At 32.6% G+C, this 25,208-nt stretch overlaps 1 protein-coding gene across 1 annotated transcript in view; it reads left to right on the plus strand.

Annotated features, from left to right (window-relative positions):
* The window catches only part of KIAA2026 (KIAA2026 ortholog), a 131,494-nt gene that overhangs the window by 57,108 nt on the left and 49,178 nt on the right, over positions 1-25,208 (plus strand). Inside the window, exons 4-5 of the mRNA XM_045840495.1 lie at positions 7,792-9,209; positions 21,203-21,282. Coding sequence (XP_045696451.1) covers positions 7,792-9,209; positions 21,203-21,282 — 1,498 coding nt within the window. The remainder of the gene's footprint in view (positions 1-7,791; positions 9,210-21,202; positions 21,283-25,208) is intronic.

The raw sequence follows: 25,208 nt of genomic DNA on the forward strand, positions 1-25,208 counted from the left end.
TGAAATGGAGGCAAGCAGTTTATCAGACATAGAGTTCAAAGTAATGGTTATAAGGATGCACAAGGATCTTAGTGATAAATACAAGAAACATTATGGGAACAGCAGGAACTTGGTGGGAACTACATCAGCATGAAAAAGGACACAGAAACTAAGAATAAGAATCAGTTGGAAATGAAGAATAAAATATCAAATGAATAATACAATAGAAGGAATTAAAAGTAGGCTAATAAAGCAGAGGATTGAATCAGTGATTTGGAAGACAATATAGAAAAAACCCTATCAGAGCAACAAAAACAAAAAAGAATTTAAAAAAACGAGGATAGTATAAAAAAAACTTTGGAACATTAACAATATCTGCATCATAGGGGTACCAGAAGGAGAAGAAAGTAAGGGATAGAAAATCTGTCTGAAGAGGTAATGACAGAAAACTTTACTTTAATCTGGTGAAAGAAAAATATCACACAAGTTCAGGAACCATAGAGTCCCAATCAAGACAAAACCAAAGAGACCCACACCAAGACATATCATAATTAAAATGACAGTTATAAGACAAACAATCTTAAAGGCAGCAAAAGAGAAGCAGTTACCTACAGGGGAGCTTGCATGAGGCTGTTTAGCTGATTTTTCAACACAAATACTTCAAACCAAAAAGGATTGACATGAAGTATTCAAAGTAATGTAAAGCAAGGACCTGCAACTAAGACTATCACTTAAAATTGAAGGCAAAATAAACAGCTTCCAGGAAAAAAAATAAAAAGAGGCTAAAAGAGTTCATTACCACCAAACCAGCATTGCAAGAAATGTTAAAGGAACTGCTTTAAGAAGAAATAGAAGAGCATAGGTATAAAGAAAAAAAAAGGCAATGAGTAAGTACCTATAAATAACCTTAAATGTAAATGCATTAAATGCTCTAATCAAAAGATAGCTGAATGGATGAGGAAAACATGACCCATACATATGCTGTTTATAAGAGACCCAGCTCAGAACAAAAGATTTACAAAGATTGAAAGTGAAGGGATGGAAAAAATATTCCATCCAAATGGAAACAAATAATAAAAGCTGAGGTAGCAATACTTACAGCTAAAAAAATAGATTTCAAATCAAAAGCCACAAGAGACAAAGAAGGTCACTATTAATAGTAAAGGGATCAAGCCATCAAGAGGATATAATCCTTGTAAACATATATGTACCCAATATAGGAGTAACTAAATATAATTAAAACATCTTGGTGGACATTAAGGAAGAGATTGACAGCAATACAGCCTTAAAAGGAAATTTTAACACCCCACTGTTACCATTGGATACATCTCCCAGTCAAAAATCAATAAGAGAACAGTGACCTTAAATGACTTATGATCAAATGGATTTAATTGGTATTTACAGAATATTTCATCCCAAAGCAGCAGAATACAAATTTTTCTCAAGTGCACATGGATCATTCTTAAAGATAGACCACATGTTAGATACAAAATAAGTCCTAATAAATTCATGAAGATTGAAATCATATCAGCTATTTTCTCAGATCACGATAGCATGAAACTAGAAACCAACCTCAATAAAAAACTCAAAAGACATTCAAATATATGGAGGCTAAAGAGCATGTTACTGTATAATGAATGTTATCATTGAGAGTAAGGAAGAAAAAAAATTACCTTCAAACAAATGAAAATGAACACACAACAACCCCAAATCTGTGGGACACAGCGTTAGCAGTCCTGGGAGGGAAGTTCAGTCTTGCAGGCCTACCTTAGGAAACAAGAAAAATTTCAGGCAATCTAACCAGAACTAGAAAAACAAGAAACAAAGCCCAGAGTGAGTAGAAGGAAGGAAATAATCAAGAACAGAATGAAAATAATGACACAGAGACTAAACAATTGAAAAGATCAATGAATCCAAGAGCTTTTTTGTTGAAAAGATAAAATTGACAAATCTTTAACCAGGCTTATCAAGAAAAACAGAGGACCCAAATAAATAAAATCAGAAGTGAAAGAGGAGAAGTAACAGCTGATATCACAGACATACAAAGGATCGTGATAAAATACGATGAACAACTATATGCCAAGAAATTGAACAATGTAGGCGAAATGGATAAATTTCTGGAAACATATAATCTCGTATTCCTGATCCAAAACTGAATCAGGAAGAAGCAGAAAACCTGAATAGACAGATAACTAATGAAATTGAAGTAGTAATAAAAATACTCCTAACAAACAAAAGTCCTAAACCAAATCACTTTACGTGTGAATTTTACCATTCAAAGAACTAACACCTATCCTCAAACTATTCCAAAAAATTGAAGAAACGGTAAGATTTCCAAACTCTTTTTATGAGGCCAGTGTTATCATAATTCCAAAACCAGACAGACACAACAAAGAAGGTTCAGTTATAGGCCAATATCTTACTGATTCTAAAATCCTCAACAAAATGCAGGAAGCTGGATCCAGCAATACATTAAAAATATACACCATGATGAAGTTGGATTTACTCAGAGGATGCAAGGTTGGTACAATATTAACAAATCAAATAAATGGAAGCATACAGAGTCTGTTCAGAAAGTATCCATCCATGTGTATGAAAAATCGGGATTTACTGAAGAAGATACAAGATATAACAAACACTTTAATAGGATAATGATGCCTCAGTTTCCTTCAAAGTAGGCACCTTGCAACCTCACACAGTTCTCCCAACATCTCTTTGACTGTTCAAAATCCTTTGTTGGAATTACCATTAGCTACCCTGTTATATTTTCCTGAATCTCAATAGTGGTCTGAAGTCTCTTTGCAATAAAAAAAAACCACAGTTAACATGATCTTGATCTTGGTGTGACTTTCCCACGCCACCTTTGGGTATGGAGAACCAGGTGAATTCCATTGGGACACTGGGCCTTTGTTTCTCGTGATATCTTATTGTGGTTTTCATGGGTGTTGTAGTTGTGGACTCACAATTCATCTCATTATGACCTTCTTGAGGAAATCTATATCATTGGTAGCAGCTTGAATCAAGTTGTCAGCATCTGCAGCACGATGTTCCTTCTGCTCTGGTACTAACAGCTGTGGAATGAATTTTGCCACAACACTTATCATACTAAGATTCTGCATCAAAATCTCAGACATGGTAGTTTTTGGAATTCCCAGATCAGTTTCTAGGTCTTGCCCTGTCATTCACTGATCTTTGTTCATTGCAACTCATACATGTTCAACATTCTCAGGTGTTTTGCCTATTGTGGGCCTCCACTATGTGGATCACTTTCAACAGATTCTTGACCATCTTTGAAGCATTTACACCACACTTTTATCTGTACTGCACTCATTGCATTGTTTCCAAAAGCCATATGAATCATCCAAATACTTTCCACTGAGGAATGTTCAAGCTTAACGCAAAATAGGATGCAAATTCATTGTTCTACTCCTTCAGTCATTTTGAATGCCATAGCCACACAGAACACATGCTTGCTCAATAGTGTCTCCTATCCCCACTGACTACTACAGTGGAGTTGTCATTGTTCATGCATGTGCCTTCCAGTCTACTCTGCTTGACTGCCAGGTTACATCGGTGTCATGTAAATCGTTCTTGTTTTACTAACAATGGCTGGACTTTTTCCACACCAACTTTGTGCACTATGTTCATGTATTGGAAGAAATAACATCATTAAAATGCCTATACTACCCAAAGCAATCTATAGATTCAATGCAATTCCTATTAAAATACCAATAGTATATTTCACAGATCTAGAACAAAAATTAATATGAAACCTAAAAATACCCCAAAAAACACAGCAATCTTGAGAAAAAAACATACTTAGAGGTATCACAATACCTGATATCAAACTATACTATAAGGTCACTAATAAAAACAGCCTGGTACTGGCATAAGAACAGGCATATAGATCAATGGAACAATACAGAGTGCCCAGAAATAAAACCACATTTTCATGGTCAATTAATATTTGACAAAGGACACAAGAGCATATACTGGAGTAAAGATAATCTCTTCAATAAATGGTGTTGGAGAAACTAGGCCGGTGCATGCAAAAAAAAAAGAAATGAAACTAGACAACCAACTTATACTATACACAAGAATAAATTCAAACTGGATTAAAAAACTTAAATGGAAGTCATGAAACCATAAAATTCTTAGAGCAAAACTTAGGCAGTAAAACTTCAGATGTCTTGCATAGCAAATTTTTTGCCAGTGTTTCTCCTCAGGTAGGGGAAACAAAGGAAAAAATAAACAAATGGACTACATCAAATTTAAAAGCTTCTGCATAGCTAAAGAAACCATTATCAAAATGAACAGGGAGCTCACTGTATAGGAAAACATATTTGCTAAGGATACATCTTATAAGGATTTAATTTCCAAAATATATGAAGAACTTACATGATTCAATGCCAGGAAGACCAACAATCCAATTAAAAAATGGGCAGAATGAACTGGAATTGACTCTACTCCAAGGAGGACATACAGATGGCCCATAGACATGTGAAAATATGCTCAACATCACTACTTACTAAAACAGATGCAAGTTAACACCACAATGAGATATCACCTCACACCTGCCAGAATAGCTATTATCATCAGTAAATCAACAAAAAAGTGCTGGTAGGGATAAGTTGAAAAGGGAATGCTAGTGCACTATTGGTGGGAATGCAGACTGGTACAGTCACTGTGGAAAACAATATGGAAGGCTCTTAAAAAGGTTTTGAGCCAGCAATTCCACTTCTGGAAATATATCCTGAGAATCTTGAAACACCAATTCCAAAGACTATCTGCATCCCTACATTCATAGCAGTGTTATTTATAATAATCAATATCTAGAAACAGCCTAAGTGCCCATAAGTAGATGAGTGGACAAAAAAGCTGTGATACATTTACACAACAGAATACTATGCAGCAGTAAAAAAGAAGGAACTCTTACCCTTTGCAGCATTATGGATGGACCTAAAGACAATTGTGCTAAGTGAAATAAGCCAGTCAATGAAAGACAAATACCATGTGATCTCACTTATATGTGGACTCTAATGAACAAAATAAACTAATGAGCAAAATAGAGTCGGAGGCATAGAAACATGGAACAGACTGACAGCTGTAAGAGTGGATTAAGGAGGTGGGGACTTTTGCAAGAAAGTGAAGGGATTAGCCAAGAAACATATGCATGACCCATGAACAGGACAGTGGTGTGGGGATTCCCTGAGAGAGTGTGGCAAAGGGGGAAAAATTGAGACAACTATAATAGCATAGACAATAAAATATAATTTTAAAATAGTAATAAAATATTAAACCTAAAATTTTGTCTTTTTTAAACTTACAAGTATTATTTTATGCTATGTCTATATAGAGTAACCTATACCACTTTTTTGGTCTTTTCCTATCCCTGATCTTCAGTAAAGGATCTCTGTCATTCCATCTGATGTACAAATATATCCTTTAGAATTTCCTATAGGTGGGGTTCTGTGTATCACACATGTGAGTTTTTGTTTGTCTTCATTTTTTAAATTTATGTTTGCTTGCAATGGAAACTTACATTGATAGTTACTTTTTAAGTTCGTTTAAAGATACTTCATTGTCTGCTGACTTTCATTATTGCTGTTGAGCTTATTATAATTTTTTTTAACTTTTGTAGTTTTGATATTTAGAAGTTTTTTAAATTCCTTTTCAAAACTGCCTTGTTGTTTATGATCTTCACCTTACACATGTTTTTAATTTTTTTTCATGTCTTGTAATTTATTTGAAGTTTTTTTGGATCATATATTTTTTCCTGTTCTTCCATGGTACCTTATTTACTTTTATATTTTGTTATCTTTGACAATGAACTCATTTCTTGTGGCACTATCAGTGAGATTTTTGAAGATCTAGGAATAAGGTGCATGCCTTAAGAGTTTTTTTTTTTTGTGGGGTTTTGGTTTTTTTTCTGTTCAAATAGCTGATAACAGTTTTGGAATGAGACCACATTAAACTCATTCTTAGTGTGATGTTTTCCTGAGCACCCTGGAAATATGAATGTGGGCAAAAAATTCACATGAGATTCAACTTGTACATTCTAAGGATTTTTCTTCTATTCACGACTTCTATTTGTGAAGACAATTTATCCTTATAGTCTTTTAGCTGGGGACAAAGGAAGGGACTGAGATTTCTGGTACACCCTCTTACTGATTATTCAGACTTTTGGAGTCCCAGCTTTGTACAGAAGCTAGATTCTGCCAGTCTACCATCACTCTAATTCAGTAAAAACATAAAGCTATTCAAAACTGTAATCACATTTGAAAAAAATGCAAAATTTTAAAGAATATCTATCATTGTTTGAGTGTTCAGATGGCAGAAGAGGCTAAAGGGGAGAAAAAATGGGACAACTGTAATAGCATAATCAATAAAATATACTTTAAAATAAATGTAAAAATACGTTATTTTTAGTATAGTCACAGAGTTGTGCCACCATCACCACAATTTTAGAACATTTCATCAGCTCAAAAAAAAAAGATGTGAACTGTCAAAACTATTTTCTCTGACCTCCCCAATCCTAAGAAACCACTATTCTATTTTCTGTCTCTGTAGATTTGTGAACATTTCATGTAAATGGAATTACACAATATGTGGACTTTCATAGATGGCTTCTTTCAGTTAGTATCATGTTACCAAGGTTAATCCATGTTGTAATATTTATTAGCACTTCATTTGCTTTATTGCCAAGTAGTATTCTACTTTATGGATATGCCACATTTTATTCATTCAGGAGTTGATAAAACATTTGGAGTGGTTCCACTCTTTGGCTATTATCAGTAATGCTGCTATGAACATTTACATTCAGGCTTTTGTGTGGGCATAAATTTTCAATTCTTTTGGGTTATAAACCTAGGAGTAGAATTGTTGGATCACAGGATAACACTGTTTAAACTTCTGAGAAACTTTAACACTTTTCCAACGTAGCTGTACCCTTTACAGTGTATGAATTTTCCAACTTATCCACCCTTTTACCAATACTTGCTCTCTCTCTTATAATATTCATCTTAGTGCGTTTAAATTGGTATCTTATTGTGGTTTTGATGTACATTTCCCTAATGGGTGACAATGTTGAGCATCTTTTCATGTAGCTTGTTCATTTGCCATACCCTCTTGGGAGAAATGTCTATTGAGGTCCTTTGCCCATTTTTTAATCTAGTTATATCAACCCAGGAGGCATTTATTTTTTATATGCTATCATGTCATTGTTCATCATATGCATATTTTTATTATTGCTATTGTTTATTGTGTACAGTGTTGTATTCTGATATTTTTGTGTTTATACATGTTACTCATAATTTTAAGGCTATATAATATAGCTAGCTTATTTTCCAGTTGTGTAATACAGCTTCTTTCTTGTTTTGTTAACACTGACAACACATAACTTCTTGCTTGTGTTGAATTATTTTCTTAGCATAACTTTCTAAGAATGGAACTAAAAGCTCAAAGGACATAAACAGCTCCTATATGATGCCACATTACTTCTAAAGAGCACTAAACTGCTTTGTTTAATAAACATGCTTTAAATTTTATTTATTTTGAAATTGATACACATTTTAAGAATTTCACTTTGAGTGGCAATATTGTTAATCCTCTATCAATAAAACTCATGATCAAGTTAAATGTGTATTATTTCATCTAAAAAAATGGTACATCTAATGGGATACTTTGTACTGATACTGAACACTGGACAGCCAGTTGCCTAGTTAAGTAAAGATAAACGTGACATACTTAAATTTATTATTTTATGTCATTCTCTACTTTAAACAATAATATATTTTGTTAAATTTTCTTTAGGCTTCGGGAGCAGGAGAGAAAAGAAGCAGAAGAAGCTAGTCAAAAGGAAATGGAAGAATGGGAAAGAAGACTTCTAGCTCAAGCAGCTCCAACTTGTATGGAGACCATGTGGGAAATTCCAGCTATTGGACATTTTCTTTGTTTAGCCCAGCAAATTCTAAATTTGCCAGAAATAGTCTTTTACGAATTGGAACGTTGTCTTCTGATGCCTCAGTGTAATGCTTTTTTATCTAAAATAATGACTTCTCTATTAAGTCCTCCTCATCGCAGACCTACCTTACATCGAAGACCTACTTTGCCTTACAGGACCTGGGAAGCAGCACTGAGACAGAAAGTACAGCAGTGGTACACTGCTGTAGGGCAGACTGAAAATCCCAATAGCTGTGCCGAGAAACTTGGGTTGTGTCCTCAGTTTTTTAAAGTTCTTGGAGAAGTTAGTCCATTGGAAGAAAAACCTTTTCACGAACTACCTTTCCAACAAAAAGTGTGGTTACTTAAAGGTCTTTGTGATTTTGTGTATGAAACACAAAAAGAAGTTCAAGATGCTGTACTTGGACAGCCTATTCATGAATGCAGGGAAGTTATCCTTGGTTACGATTATTTGGAGAATGCTTATGTACATTTTCCACAGTTCTGTGGTGCAGATGTACGGATTTATAAGCAAAGACCTTTTCAGGCCCCTGAATTTCCAATTCCATCCATTAAAATACAAAGAGTACCTCGGATTAAACTGGAGAAATTGAAGTGTGACTATTTTAGTACAAGTAATGGAGAACATAGATGTAGTAGAGAAGGCCTGCCCTCTGCCTTCAAAAAAGAACAAGAAATTAATTTTGATCCAACTTGCTGCCCTGCTAAAATGAACTTGGATAATCATGACATCCCAGTTGAAGTGGAAGTGAAATCCAACTGTGAAATTAGAATTCATAGGCCATGTGAAATTAAGAAAACTGGTTGTTGTAAAGAAAATTTAGAGAAACCAGGGAGTCCAGGGGAAGTTACTGGCTTTGGAGAACCTCTCAGTCCAGGTGAAATAAGGTTCATAGAAAATCATGAAAGATACGGTGAAACTTCCAGAGTAAAGCCTGAACCCAGTCCATTAAAAGAGAATGCTCTCAAGTCTTGCCAAATGCATGTAAATGGAAGTCACGGAGATCATCTGGAAATTAACTGCCACAAAGTTGTAAGGGATATTCTATTAGAGCAGTCACTGCAGAGCCACAAGAAACTCAAGCTAACTAAAATGAGAGCAAAAAAGAAGAAAAAGAAAAAAAAGAAATTAAAAGATGTTTTGAGTGAAAACTTACAAAGAAAGAGGGAAGGTCTTCATTCTCTTGCATTCAAGTCTTACAAACCTGAGATCCAGAATAAGTTATTGATCATCAAAAAGAAAGCAAAACACAAGAAGCACAAATCTGGTAAGCTAACACAAATGGGTAAGAATTACATTTAAGTTTTTTCCTTTGGTTATCATTAACAGAATGAAACACACATAGATGCACCTGTGCATGCATGCATGTGTATGTGTGTGTAAAAGTCAAGTTTTATATCATTCTCCATGATTAAAACCCAGAGCAGAAGAGGTTTTATTACTAACAACAACAACAACAAAACCACTGGTACAATGCATTTTAATTTAATTCTCAGCTGAAAATCTTTGGACACTATGTATTTACATTTCTTTGGACCAATATTTTTGTAAATGATGCTTTCCATCACTGATGAGAAGTGATTTTTCTCTTGGGTAAGGGCAGTGCAATGCAATGGGAAAAAAACACATATCAGGAGAGAGCATTCCCAGAACTAAAGTTCATAGCAACTAGCTTCTTAAACCAAGGTAAGATTATCTTTCTGGATCTCAGTTTTTTCCCACATCATATATTTTTCAGCACTCTGTTTCAGTATGTATTTGCATATCCAGGAAAATGTTATGAAATATAAGGAAAGAGCTATATCAACTAATAAGACATGAATCATAATTTTATAAAAGGAATTATAAGTTTGTCTTACACTGGATTTAAATAATATATTTGTCTCAAGCCTATTTAAACAGTAAAACAAAAAAATATAAATAAAGTCAGTACAGTGGTTGGTTGCTCTGTTTCTTAATTACTCAGGTGCTTTTAATTTTCTTATTCTTAGCCTTTTAATCAGTTTAAATGTCTCATTTAAAAGCAGATAATTGACTTAATTACCCCTCACAAAAAGTTCCTGATTGAGAAAAACTTGAACAGCGTACTAAAATAAGTTGTGGTTTATCATCATTATTTGTGCATTTCAGTTTTCATTACTTCCCTCCATAACAAAGATAATTAAGATTTGGCAGTAATTTGATAATGAGTTAGCAAATGAGGGAGTGAATTTAGTTTAGCTGCTATAGTAGCTATTATACCTTAGTTATTTAAATCATTAAATACAATTAAATGTATTTTTAAGTGTGTATATAGTGTATCATTGATAAATAGGTAGTATAAACTTTGCTTTCAAGAACAGGCTTAATTCGTTGAACTGAAAACTGTAAAGTGGTCCACATTGATCCAAGCAACAAAAAGCCACAATATTTTAACTTTCAGAAATAAGCCTTTTAAATTTACAGGCAATCCATTAGGCTATATAAATTTAATTTGATTGATTTGGCAAGTTCTCTGAAATGTTAGTCTTTGAAATATTAAATAATGTTTATAAATTTGAAAAGTTTTCTAATTCCAAAGTATGTAGTATTACTTTATTAATACCATTATTTTCTAAAACCTTTTATTAAGTGTTTATTTATGACCTACTGTTCATGTGTTCAAAGTCAATTATGAATTAAAGTGGTTTATAAAGTAAAATCATTATTGATGTAACAGAATAAAAATATTAATTGCTACAGATTGGATTTAAATGAATTTATATTGTAACCAAATAAAGTGTTGCTACATTTTTGGAATACAAGTATAGAATGTAGATCAGAAAGAAAATTTGATAGTTTCAGTTCCTATTGTAGATAAGTGAATGAAAAAAGTCAGAAGCAAAATCAGCTTTTACTTGTGTACCCTCTCTGTGCCTATTTAGTTGAGGAGGAAAGGCCTACAGGCATGAAATAGAAGAAAATAACATACTTGCCTATATACTTTCTCATTTTTATCTTCAGAGCAAATTTTAGAAAGTCAGCCTCCAGTGACAAAAATACTTGGATCTGGCAAATACAGTTTCTCTGTTTATTGTTAGCACTGGGTTAAGCATAGGCCAATTCTCTTTCTTTATCAGATACTGAACTTACTGTCATTACAGTGTTACATAAAATGTTTTAATAACAACAAAACATTTGTTTTACATCATTTTGTCCTAACCTTTATTAGGCATGAGACACTGTGTAGCCTTTTATAGTCAGTTTAGGGCATACTCTTAATTCAGTATGTATTTCCTTTCTCTTTTTTAAGAGTGAGTTACATTGTCACAAGTTTGGGAGCTGTTCCTCTTACAGATTATAGATTCACATTGCACATTAGTACAGGTTCACAATGCATTTTATGAAACTCTTGTACCATATATGTTTTGGAATTCAGAAATCTTCAGATTTTAGAACGGTGTTAGTGATGTATATACTGTTTATTAAATAACATCCTCAGTGGAGCTTGGGGCATCCCCTATAATCATATACATAAATTCTACAGGGAAAAAAAATGTATGAATAGTCAGAACAAATGCAAACCTCCTAACTGTTCAGGTCAGATTTTGCTACCTTGTCAATTTTTTAAAACCTTAGTTTTCAGAATCTTTTGGACTTTAGAATTGTGGATACATAATTGATTCTGTGCCTGTATGTTAAGCACTTTGGAAAGTCTTAAAGAAAAAGAACTGTTTAGTTTTCTTTAACTTAGTATTTTTCAATTTTATTTGAACACATAGCCCTTTTCTTCCCCCAAATAATAGTATTGCGTAGAATATCCTTTGAGATAAGCTGTGTCATTAATGACCAATTTGTGAACCATAATTTAGAGTGTACTAAATTCTCCTTGTGGTTAATCTGGTCCCTTTTCTGTTTTAATTTTTGGTTTAATCTCCAAGTTTATTAAGTCTTTTTATTATAACAGGAGATAATTTTTAGTAAAAGGCACAAAGGCAGATTGGTTGAAAATGATTTGATAATTTTAATATAGTACAAGGCAGTTTTGCAGCTTATAAGTATTTTTATCTATTTTTCAGAATTAGAGTTTTCTTCCTGCTTTTTTAAATTTTGAATTCATTTTTAGTTATTTAAGCATGTTTCTTACTCTTGGAAACACTGTAAAATAGAAAAACATTGACATTTTCCTCAATGTGCATACTTAATAGCACCAGATACTTCTTGTTTATAATACTCATTGATAACAATTATTCATAACAGTTACGCTTATTTCTAAGTTATTTTGGTTATTATCTCCCCCTACTCTGTAACATTCTTTTTTTAGACTTGATTAAAATTAAGTTTAACAATTAACATAGCAGTAAATCTGAAAGGATAGTAAGGTGTCAGCGAAAGTGCTTTTGAGAAGGCAAGCATTGCTTTACATAGATGAGAAAGATTAGAAAATATTTATATACCAGCTGCAAACATATGTGGTTAAACTTATTTTTAATGTGTATTTTGTCATCATAGAGTTGATTTTAGGGTTGAGTTGACTTTTCTGGAAAGGCATTTTCCTGTAATTGTCAAAAGTTTACTTAATATAAACCTTGGAAAGACCATTGATTAATAACTTTGAGACCATTACTTTGGATTATAATGTACTATATTTGTTAGTCTTTATTACATAGAGCAGTGTTTTATGGCTTAAAGTTGTAAACTGTATTTGCCACCGGAGATTAAATTTATGGCCAACCTTGGGATTATTGATCCTTTGTTTATGACCTCTTGATCTTATAATTAACTAGTAATTATATGTAAATCGAGAGGGTTTTTTTTTTTTTTAAGGAAAGAATGTTATTACTCCTGTACTAGTTCTGTCCAAGTGAATATCAAATACATAACTTTAGTAGATAAAGACACAAAGTAACTTCTTTCTCCTACAGTGAATCTGTTTCCAGCCTGAGGAAGCTATGTGATAGAATTACTGAACATTTTGGGTACAGTTTTGAAAATGATGATGTCATGAACAAATGACAAAAAAAAGCCCAAGCTTTGACTGTATAAAGATTAGCTTTTCCATTTGTTTGTTTATGTTTTGTTTCTCAGTATTCCATAACGTTCTTGAGGACAGAAGGATTATTTCTGGTTTTGAATTCCTAGCACTTAGCGGTGTATAGGAATCTATTGAATAAATAAGTATACATATGTAGTATGGTCCACCAAGATATACTAAGACTAACCCCTTAATATGTATCTTTCATATCCTTTTCAAAGTATTTATATTTTTGAATAGCATTGTACTGTACATACCATTTAACAATCTGCTTTTTTCCCCCATCTAATAGTATACTGTGAACATCTTTGTGCAATAAGTAGATTTCTGCAGTATCATCTTAAATAACTACACAGGATTCTGTTATGTGTTTTTTGTGGTTATTTAACCAATCTTGTTATTGGACATTTTGCTTCTTTCCAATAATATATTATTATAGATAGTGTAGAGCAGGTAGAGTTGGCTGAAATTAATTAGAAATTTAAAAAATTAGAAGACTTTTTATAAAGCCTGGAGAAACAGAAATTGTTGAAGATACATTAATTATTACAAAAAGCTTATGATGTTTTAAGTTACTCATTACAGCCAATTTGATTTGGAGGGTTTTTTCTTCCTCACATTGTCATTATTTTTAACCAGGTGATTTTGTAGTAGCTTCTCTAAACTAATTAAAAGAAATAAGGCAAGTGGCACTATTCTCTTACAGGTGAAGAAATTAAGATTCAAAATGGTAAATAACCTCATTTTAATAATTGTTAAGTATATGATACAGACTATACAATAAAATGTCAAATCAAATGAGGGCAAATCAGTGTGTGCTAATAGTCTGGGAACCTTTCTGTGAGGAAGACAGGCTTTGAAAATAATGCAGATTGGATAGATGAAAAATGGTTAATGTGAGCAAAACCACGGTGATATAATTAAGTCAGTTGTCACTGAAAATATTAACACAGAGAAACACTTAAGGAAAAGTTGAGGTTTTAGAAGTTGTTTGAATGATGAGAATGTGCCATTTTTGGGGGATATCTTTCTAAGCAGGTGGTACTAGTTTAAATAATTAAATCATGAGCCCAGTACAAGCAGAAGAATATGAAATATCTATAAAATGTATAAAAAGCAATGGACTGGTTTATAGGGAATGACTGAGAAAATAAATCTGCAATATTTGGTTACATCTCAGCCCATATTTATAAAAAAGACTGTATAGTTCTGTGTTAATAGCACTATAGAATTTAACTATTGTGTCTTTATGAAGAAAACTTTTAGAAGACCAATTCAAGATGCCAAGGTATAAGAGAGTAAAAGGATAAACTTTACTCTGTGTCCTTTAATTTTATTACCCTCTATTCTCACACCATATCCTACCCCCACAAAAACAAATACTCACCTGATGCTCACTATGTGCCAAGCACTAATTAAGCCTTTATACAAATTGTCTCATTTAACTTTCATAAACACTCCATAAAGTAGATGCTATTATTTTTTCCAATTAAATAGATTTTATAGATTTAAAAAGAGAAGTTTATTAATGTGTCCAAGGTCACCCAGCTAATAAGTGGCAGGATTAGGAGAAAGGATCTTGCAAGATAATTAGGACATCGTTTAATAGCTATAAAAAGAATTAGGTGAAGGAGTAGAAGGTATCTTCAGAAAGAGGAAATTATAAATCCAGATAAATGATTATATGACTTTTTTATAACAGTTACAGACAATAATAACACTTTGAGAGAGATACTGCAATAAGTAGCAGAATTTGACAGCTGATTCAAAATTCTAAATTAAAGGAGAAAAAAGAAATAGGTGTTCAGCAGTTAATGAATTATGAGATAGGTTTTAAAAATTGCCAGTATGATTAGAAATCTCAAGAGAATAGGAGGAAATTAACTGTTTTATTAAAAACCAAATTGCTTACTTAGAACTAGAACATTACAGAAATTTCTATAGAATATAGAAATATTAGTTCAAGATTTATATAAAATAGTTCAATGTTTATATAGAATATAAATATTAGTTCAAGACATGCACATATAGTAAATAAAAGTCAAGTTTCAACTCTAGTTGTAGCTTAACATTCTAAGCACTTCCCAGATATATTATTTAATAATACAAATGGCATTGGGTTTTTACTTTTAATGGTGATTAATTTCTTATTACTCATTCACTATGATTCCTAAAATGAAAACACTGAAAGAGTAGGAAATGTGTTGGGATCATTCTTAAATGTGGGAAGGCCAAATCTAGGAGGGCATTTGAAGTGAAAGTCCCTGAATAGTCCAAGGGGTCAGGGGTGTTGAAAGACAGGCAGGGCATCCAGTTGAAGGAGGAAAGGTAAAGATGATTAATAACAGACTGTAGAAAGAGGTGGATTGGGGGTTATAGTCACCTTCATTTTTCTAGTAAGAAGTATATCTCCACATTCTAGAAGAGTTTTGTGCCTAAATTATAGTGTAGTATAAAATATATTTCCAGTTATACTTTCCCTCTCAAGTTGGCCTTTTTTTTTTCCCTTGAGCTATTCTAAGTATAGTTTTAAAAAGCTTCATTAGGCTGCACTTGTAACAAAAGTTACCAGGCCATGTTAAGGTGTTCTTATCCATTTTCCTGGTATAAGCAGATACTCAACTTTTTTGCCCATGTCTGTGTTTTAAGTTCAAGAATTAAGTTGAAATTCTGTGTATATTTTAAACTGTTCCTGACTTAGGCACAATCCTCGATATGAGAATTACATTCTGTTTTATGGGACCAGGTGACTTAGGGCAGTGGAAGTCCACTGGGAGGCAGTATGTAACTTCCTGAAACAAAAATAGATTACCAGATAAAGGTTGTATGGTTTTGTAGTATACCATGCTCCATTTTAAAATTAAGTATTTAATAAAAAAGAAGAGCCAATTTATATTGAAGAATACAGGAAATTTTATGTTCAAATTGTTTTTATGAGGGTATAGACTGAAGGTATTAAGTAATAGTGAATGTGCGAATCTTCTAACCCTAATAAAAAGGAAAGCTCTGAAGTCAGTTGGGAGCATTTTATTTCACTGCAGAAAGTTTGAAAGAATGCAATATTTTACTACTAAAAAGAGCACAGCGTTGAAGTGAGATAAATCTAGTGCAAATACATACTCCAGTGCATGTTAGTACAAGGCCTCCAATGATTTATTTACCTGTTTATAGCCATTTTCTTTATCTGTTAAAAAAAAAAAGGGTGATAGCTACCTTGCTGTGTCATTACAAAGATTAATTTGAATAGCAAAGCATAGTACCTAACATGGTACTTGGCAGGTTGTAGGAATCAATAAATGGTAACTATGGTTTTTGAGAGGTTAGAATTGCATAATAGAACTTGGACTTTGTATTAGGATCCCTGTCTGTGCTGCTTACTTACAGGTGATACTTGAGTAAGTAATCTTTTTGATCTTCAATTATCCCATATTAAAATGGGGAATTGCCTACCTTGGAGGGTTATTTTGAGATTTAATGAGGTAATTTATATAAATCACCTTACATAGTAAGCTTTCAATAAATGTTAGTTTTCTTAGTACCACTCCTAGGTCATGTTGTGAAAGTTTGGAGAATTGTGTAAATTATTTAAAGTTATTGTCAATATTTTTTTTGTTATAAAATGGTTTCCAGTGGACCTTAAGCATGGTAAACCTGCTCCCTTTTCCTATCCCCAAACTGGTGAAATTTCTGATGAAGAGTAAGATTCTTGTATTTAAGGATCATTTCTCATATATGCTAAATGCTGTAAATACAAAATAAATAATGCAATTTCTGTTATGAATAATTCACAATCTAATCCTGGCTGGTGTGGCTCAGTGGTTTGAGTGCTGGCCTGTGAAACAAAGACTCGCTGGTTTGATTCCTAGTCAGGGCACATGCCTGGGTTACCAACCAGGTCCCTGGTTGGGGGCGCTTGGGAGGCAACCGCACATTGATGTTTCTCTCCCTCTTTCTCCCTCCCTTCCCCTTTCTCTAAAAATAAATTTAAAAAATAATAATTCACAATCTAGTAAGGAAGACAAACATAAATATATCACTATAATACTGTTCAATAAGTGTTACAATAATTGATATATGTACAAAGTAGTGGTAGAAAGAGGGCATGAGCAAGACCTAAAATAAATGCATATGTTAAAAGAATTTGAAGAAGGTTATGATAAATATTTTGTTTAGACTCTTAACATCATAGCTAGTAGCTATGGTAGAAAATAACTAACATTTACTGATCACCTACTGTGCCTACCAATAGTCTAAACTCTTTACATGTTTTAACTCATTTAATTCTGATAAAGTAGGTAATATTTTCCCTGTATTATAGATGAAGAAACTGCATAAGAAAACAAAGCAGTTGTTCATGGACTTCCAGCTAGTAGGTTGTTATAGCTGGTATTCAAACTCAGGTAGTTTAGTTCTAAAACTCAAGCTTAAAAGCACTATGCAGCACTACCTCCAATTATTTAATAACATTTAAGTATCCAATGATATGGTGAAAGAAAATGCCCGGTAACCATCTCAGTTTTGGGGTTTTTTTTTTTCCAATTACACTTTACATTTAATATTATTCTGAATTAGTTTTAGAGGTATAGGTAGTGGTTAGACAATCATATACTTTACAGAGTGGTCCCCCCAATATTTCAAATACCACATGGCTCCATTTATAGTTATTGTGCTGTTATTGACTATATTCCCTATCCTGTAATTTACATCTTTGTGACTATTCTGTAACTAGCAATTTGTGCTTATTTCCTTCATCTTTTGCACCCAGTCCCCTAATCCCCCTTTCTTCACCCAACCATCACTCTGTTCTCTGTAATTATGAGTCTGTTTCTATTTTGTTTGTTTTTCTTTAGATTCCACATATGAATCAAATGATACTGGTCTTTCTCTTGACTTAATTTACTTACCACCTCAGTTTCCTAATTCATTCAAATAGCATGGCTGCTAGAATTAACTGAGAATTCAGTACCTGAGTTTAGTGCTTGTATGGCAACAGTATGAAATTCATTGAGAATTCAAGGGTGACCTCTGTTATGCTGATAAACAAACACAAAATAAAGTGATTTTAAAAAGCTAGTTATAGTAGTGCTGGAGTTGGGGGTGGGGAAAGGAGGAGCTGAAGATTTTCATTTTCTTCAAATTGGTGTTTTATAGCCTTCCCAGCTTTAGATCAGTAAGGTTATTAAATCTTTTCTCATGAATTTTAAATAATAGTAAAGGTGGCATATGGAGGAAAGGCACCCTGGCTTTGAGATCCATGAGTCCCCTTGAGAGATGTCTATTGCACTGTTTAGAAATCAGTTAGTAATTACTAGCTACATTTTAGAGATACCAAGAATTTAATCACTTTTCCCTGAAAGTTGCTTGTTTAAACACCCCATCCACTTACCTATTTTTATAGGAGTTAGTTCTGATATATAGCTACTGTGTAAGCACAGAAGCAAATAAAAAATTATGTTAGCTTATTTTAATTTAATTAAAAGCAAACACACGTGAAAGCAGGTTGGTAGTTATTAGAGCCAGACAATAAAACCCATGTGCACCTCAATGACTCAAAATTTGTAGTTCAAGCATAGTGAATGCATTTTATTGAGTTAGAAGTTTGCCTATATTACCATTCTGTGATATAATTAAAGAGGAATACAAAAGAAAATACAAGTAATTTGTAAACTGGAACTGTGCCTTGTGGCTATCTATAAGTTGAATAAAATGTTGCAATCAAATTGTCTGTTTTCAGTGAGGAAATTGAAACAACCATCACAGACCTCCCCAAAAATGAAGGTCCAGGACCAGATGGCTTTACTAGTATATTTTACCAAACATTCAAAGATGTGATACCTATCCTCAAACTCTTCCAAACAATTGAAGAGACAATACTTCCTAACACATGTTATGAAGCCAACATAACATTGATACCAAAATCTGGCAAGGGTAACAAAAAAGAGAAATGCAGATCAGTATCTGATTAATACAGATGCAAAAATCTTAAAATACTAGCAAACTGAATACAACAATACATTAAAAAAATACATTGTGATCAAGTGGGATTCATTCCAGGGGCACAAGAATGCATATACAAATCAACCAATGTACTCTACCACATTAACAAAACAAAGGATAAAATCACATGATTTTTTCAATAGATGCAGAAAAAACATTTGATAAGGTACAACATCCATTTATGATTAAAACACTCAATAAAATGAATATAAAAGGAAAGTATCTCAACATAATAAAGACAATATATGACGGACAGACAATATCATACTAAATGGTTAAAAACTGAAATCCTTTCCTCTAAAGTCAGGAACGAGACATGGAGGCCACTCTCATCACTCTTACTCAGCATGGTTATGGAAGTCCTAGCCAGAATAAGCAGGCAAGAGAAAGAAATAAAAAGCATCTAAATTGGGAAGGAAGAAGTAAAAGCATCACTCTGCAAATGACATGATTCTGTGTATAGAAAATCCTAAGGACTCCACCAAAAATACTATTAGAAACAAGTAAATATGGTAAAGTAGCAGGCTACAAAATCAATACAAAAATCAACTGTTTTCCTATATACTAACAATGAAACTTAAGAGAAAGAAATGAAAATAATTGTTTGCAGTTGGAACCCAAAAGGATAAAATACTTAGGAATAAACACAGTGTGTAAAGGACCTACATACTAAAAGCTACAAAGTATTATTAAGAGATATTGAAAAAGGCACAGTGAAATGGAAAGATAGTCCACGTTCATGGATTAAAAGAATCAACATAGTTAAGCCATATACAGATATAATGCAATCCCCCATCAAAATCCTAATGTCACTTTTTAAAGAAATAAAACAAAAAAAATCATAAGATTTGTGTGTAACCAAAAAGACCACGAATAGCAAAAGCAATCCTGAGAAAAAAGAATAAAGCTGGAGGTATCATACTATCTGATTTCAAATTATACTACATAGCTATGATAATCAAAACAGCATGGTATTGGCAGAAAAACAGATACATAGACCAATGGAAGAAAATTGAGAGCCCAGAAATAAAACCACGTGTGTATCAGCAAATAATTTTTGACAGAGACACCAAAAACACTATGGAAAAGAGAAATTCTCTTTAATAAATGGTGCTGGAGGAAAGCCACATACAAAAGAATAAAACTAGACTACAGTTTGTCTCCATGTACAAAAATTTATTCAAAGTGGATCAAAGACCTCAATGTAGGATCTGAGACAATAAATTACATAAAAGAAAACAGGTAATAAATTTATGGACCTTGATCTTACAGAAAGTCTTATGAATTTGACCCCAAAAGCAAGGAAGTACAGGGAGAAATTAATGAATGGGACTGTATCTAAATAAAAGGATTCTGCACAGCAAGAGAAACTGACAACCAAACAAAAAGGTAGCCAAGCAAATGGGAGATGATATTTGTAAACAACACCTCTGACAAGGGGTTAATATTCAAAATACATAAAAAATTCATACAGCTTAAGACCAAACAATCCAATTATAAATGGGCAGAGACCTGAATGACATGTTTACTTCAACATGATCCTTACTAAAAATAGAGGTTATATGCATGTATATTTCTCTGTTGTCAGTGAAAGACAGAATAGATATACTTCAGTATATGCTATGAATTTGATTTTTGAAAAATACAGGTTTATTTTTCCCCAGTACTTTTTGATTGCACAAATGATTAGGTGCACTTTAAAGGGAGGTGTTTACTTTGTTTTAAAACTGGTTACTGAATACTGCCAAAGGCAGCCCTTGAGGAAAGATTAGGTGAATGCAGAACTAAAGGGATAGAAAGACATTGTTTCCTGAGCAATTGAGAGTATTTTTACATTGGATTGGCTAAGTAGACCATAGTCTTCAGAGTGTAATTCTATGCAGGCTCCTGAGTACAAAAGTTACTGTTAAAGGTAAGGGCTTTTCCCCTTACGTGACCTCATTTTAAGTTATGATTTAGATTTTAACTGAATTATAGTAATGTGACTTTTTTTTTTACCAAACCTTAAGGCAATAGACACTGATTAGTGTGCAACACATTGGAGATTTTAATAGTTTTTCTTACATAAGGAAAGCAGCATTTGTTAATATGTCTGTTACAGGTAGTTACAGTTTAATGTTTGCTTTTACTAGGGCTTGTTTTGATTCATCATTTGTATTTGACTCACTAGAATCCATCTGTTATAATTTAACTTTCAAGGTTCTGTGTAATTTTTTTTGTTAATGGGCTATTAACAGCATTATGAAGCTTTTCTCTTTTAATCTTAAAAGGAAAAAAATCCATATCTAAAAAAGCAATCACAAAGAAGAGGAAAACTGTCACAAAGTCATCTACTGTACCAGAATTTCAGGTAAGAGTTTCAATTTTCTCTCAACATTTTTTAGTTTAATTTTTGTGTTGGTGTTTGTATTGTTCATCAGGAAATTGGCTAAATTTCTCACAGCACACACACACTTTCAATGAAATGTTTCCAACTGACTTTTTCCTGCAAGCGTAGACAGAGCTAGTACTTATGAGGTAATCTGCTAGTATTTCAAAAAAAACCTGTTTTTATGTACTATGCTGTTTTATAGAAGTAGTTTTAATAGAAATATATATAAAAGTAAATGTGTAAATAAAAGTCTCCCAAGAGCAAATTATATATGTACATGGATATATTGCCTTGGTGATCCATTTTTATTTATTTTGGCACTGTAGAAATGGTAAAGTTGTTAATTTGAAAAATAATTCTTTTAACTCTTTGCTAGATATAAACTTTAGAGAGAATGTTAACTAAAGGTTAATTCAATTGTCTTTAAACATTTCTGCAAAAAGAAAAAAGTAATTATATGACTTCCATATGGTTATATGAAGAGGTTTTGTCTGAAGTACTAAAATAAGCAGAATCTCACTCTAATTAAATATTCTATCTTCTATTTTGTGAGATGTGTTTTCTTCAACAGATAATTGTTTCTTTAAAAATTTCTTTGTATTAGTGTATCCAGTCCATTTCCAAAAGTTTTATAACCTAATAGTTCATTGCCAAAAATAAAAATTATGTTAAAATAAGTTTCTATGAGTCAATTCAAGTTAAAGAAGAAAATGAAGGAGTAATAACTATGAAAATGTTGATAGTATGTAATGTGAGTTTAACAGTTACATATATCCAGAAATGTAAACACATCTATTTTTCAGTAAAAATCCTACTTTTGGAAATGTTTCTTTGAAAGTTACTAATTAATAAAGGTTTAATATTTTTAAATGAACAGTGAAAGAAAATAAACATGTTTTTCTTTTAGTATTTCAAAATAGAGTATTTTTAATGATATTCTTAGGATGATTTTTTTAATATAAAGTAAATTTGATTCCAGCATATTCAGTAAAAAATGTGTATTTACTATTTACTTAGAGGCCTTTCTACCATTGCTTGTACATATTATTTAATGCGGATGTATAATAGTATATCATCATTCTTCCACTGATGTCATGCTAGTCTTTGCTATTTATCCCTCTCATTTTTTTTTTCCTCAGTCCCTCAAAGTATTTGTCCTGGGACTATATATCTAAGAACAGATCTGACCTGATGCTGATACTTGTCTCCACTCGTTTCTTAGTGAATGGACTTTTGTATGTAATAACTGTCATACCAGTGTTTTAAAATAAGCAGGTGGTATTCATTAGTGAATCATGAAATCAGTTTAGTGGATTGCATGACCAGCATTTCTTTTGTAAGCTAACAAAGTTAAAGTAGAAAAAAAATTCTAAGAGTCTGTCCAAGATAGTAATAATATTGTTTCATGAAACTTTCCAGTCGTGTGTGTGTGTGTGTGTGTGTGTGTGTGTGTGTCTCGCTGGCATGCAATGTAAAATGTATTTCTGACCATGGGTTGTGAGGGAAAAAGTTTGAAAAAACAGTCTTAAGTGATGCTTTAGTCAGTTATTGACAATTTGCTTACCCCCTCAGAAACTTAAGGTCAAAGGACATGTTTTGTTAGATTATGCTGTTTTAAGTAAATCAGTAAAGGAAGGAGGGAGGGAGGAAGGGGGAGAGAGAGCAAAGAAAGACTTTTTCCTGGTTCTTAGGAGTGTGTGTGTGTGTGTGGCTAAAGATGGGAAATAGACTATGACAACAGTGGTTCTTATGCCTAGTTTACAATTTGAATATCATGGTATTAGTCATGAAGAAAATGGACACCTGTTTCCCAGAAAATAGGTCATTTGCTTTCAATAAGCAAAGAATAGTAGATAGCATTAGTCATATGCAAAGTTTTGCCTCTCAACATAATTTTATGTAAAGTTTGTTTCTTTAATTATTCAGAAGTCCCCCACATGTAAGAAAACTTACTGTTATACAGGGTCCTGCACAAATAACGCCCCATTTTTATTACAAAATCTTGTTACGAAAATCATAAGCATGTAATTCTGTAACATAACAATATCACACTCAAGCACACCATGTAACATTTTAGGTAAAATGTTCAAGTTGCTGTCCATCTCATGCAAGACATTCATATACCCTACCAGCCACACTCAAGCAGTCATCATTTCTGCAGAACCCTATATATTAAAGAAATGAGTTTATTTCCTTTGCAAAACCTCTTAACATTATAGCATTTAGCACCTCAGATTCTACAAATTATTTTATACATGTTTTAAGTATCAAATTTTAATATTAAAACACTTTATAGAAATGTTTAGCTGGAAGATTTACTTCATCCTACTCATTCTAAAAATGCTTTATTGCTTAAAATAATGAAACTGTTGGTGGATGAATAGTAGATCGCTCTTACAAAACCTGACCTATTTGCCAAAGGACTGGTCGTCTTAAAAATGTCAGTAAATATGCTTAGAGAGAAACATCCAGGGATTAAATTATGAAGTTTTTTTTCCTAAATCCTAATGAATTAAAGAGAATCCTACTTTTTACTTCAACTAAGCTAGAAATTAAACTTGTCTGCCACTTTGCTTCCAGAAGAGTCCAGGTTTATTTGTATACTACACACCTAATATCTATACCTTAGTTTAAGAAAATAATTATCCCATCCCTACTTAAAGTATATACTTGTAGGTTATTCAAATGGTAAATTGGATTAATTTTTTTCTATATACTGTAAAGGGACTAACTATATCTGTGTCACTTTTTCCTAAGTGATGGCAGTGGTTCTCAAACTTTAGATAGTATAAAAATAATCTGATACCTTTATTAAAAATGAAAACACCTGGGTTCCGTCCTTGATTCAGTGGGTGTAGGTGGGTACCACTAATCCCCATAGTGGTTAAGTATAAAGATTCTGAAACCAGGCTGTTTGGTTTGAGTGCCAACTTCACTACTAACTCTGTAAACTTAGTTAAGTTACTGAACATTTTTATGATTTCAATTCTTATCTGTACAACGGGTAATAATAATACCTAATCTCAAAGGGTTGTTCTGAAGATTAAATGATAGAGCTTACTATTTTATCTGTCTGTATTGTTCATTTTTCAAATGAGCATGCTGGATGCTTCAAACAAGAAAGTCAGTTAAGAATCGATTAAGAGTATGTATTATTAGAACTTTACCACTTTTTCCAGCTACTTAAGGCCTTGAAATACATCTTACAATTGGCCATGTTTCTTAAACCATGAAATCTCATGATTAAACGTATAAGAATTTGAAAAGTGAAAAAAAAAACAATATTATTTACATCATTGTATTTAACCAGAGGAAAAAACTTATGCTTAGTGATACGCTGAGTTACACAGTTGGTCTATTGGGGCACTTGTCAAATATTTCTAATCAAAAATAGTTGCCAAAAATTAGGAAATATTTATTTTTAGTACTTGGAATATTGATTTAAGCTTTTATGTCACATTTAACAGTTACTTATGACTTTGTCAAATTGACTAATTTAGTTTTGTTTTCCTTTATCAGTTTTATAAAAAAAATAAAGACTAACTTGACTGAGAAGTGACATCAGTTTTGTTAATAAAATTAATTTTTACCAAGCCTTTTATTTTAATTTCTTTAATATTTGAGAGAGAAATCTAATATATGAATTTTCTTTTTGTACATAATTATAACAAAGTCATAGAAAGTACTTTTAAAACTTAGTGTGACAAATCTCAATAAGATGAGTTTTTAAAATAATTTAAGAGTCCTGGCTGGTGTGGCTCAGTGGATTGAGCGCAGACTTTGAACTGGTTGCAGGGCCAGGTCCCCAGTTGGGGGCATGTGAGAGGCAACAGACTGATGTTTCTCTCACATATCAATGTCTCTCTCCCACTGTTTCTCCCTCCCTTCCCCTCTCTCTGAAAATA

Source organism: Phyllostomus hastatus, unplaced genomic scaffold (assembly GCF_019186645.2).
Source record: "Phyllostomus hastatus isolate PE091 unplaced genomic scaffold, TTU_PhHast_1.1 phas_contig_34, whole genome shotgun sequence".
NCBI classification, from domain to species: Eukaryota; Metazoa; Chordata; class Mammalia; order Chiroptera; family Phyllostomidae; genus Phyllostomus; species Phyllostomus hastatus.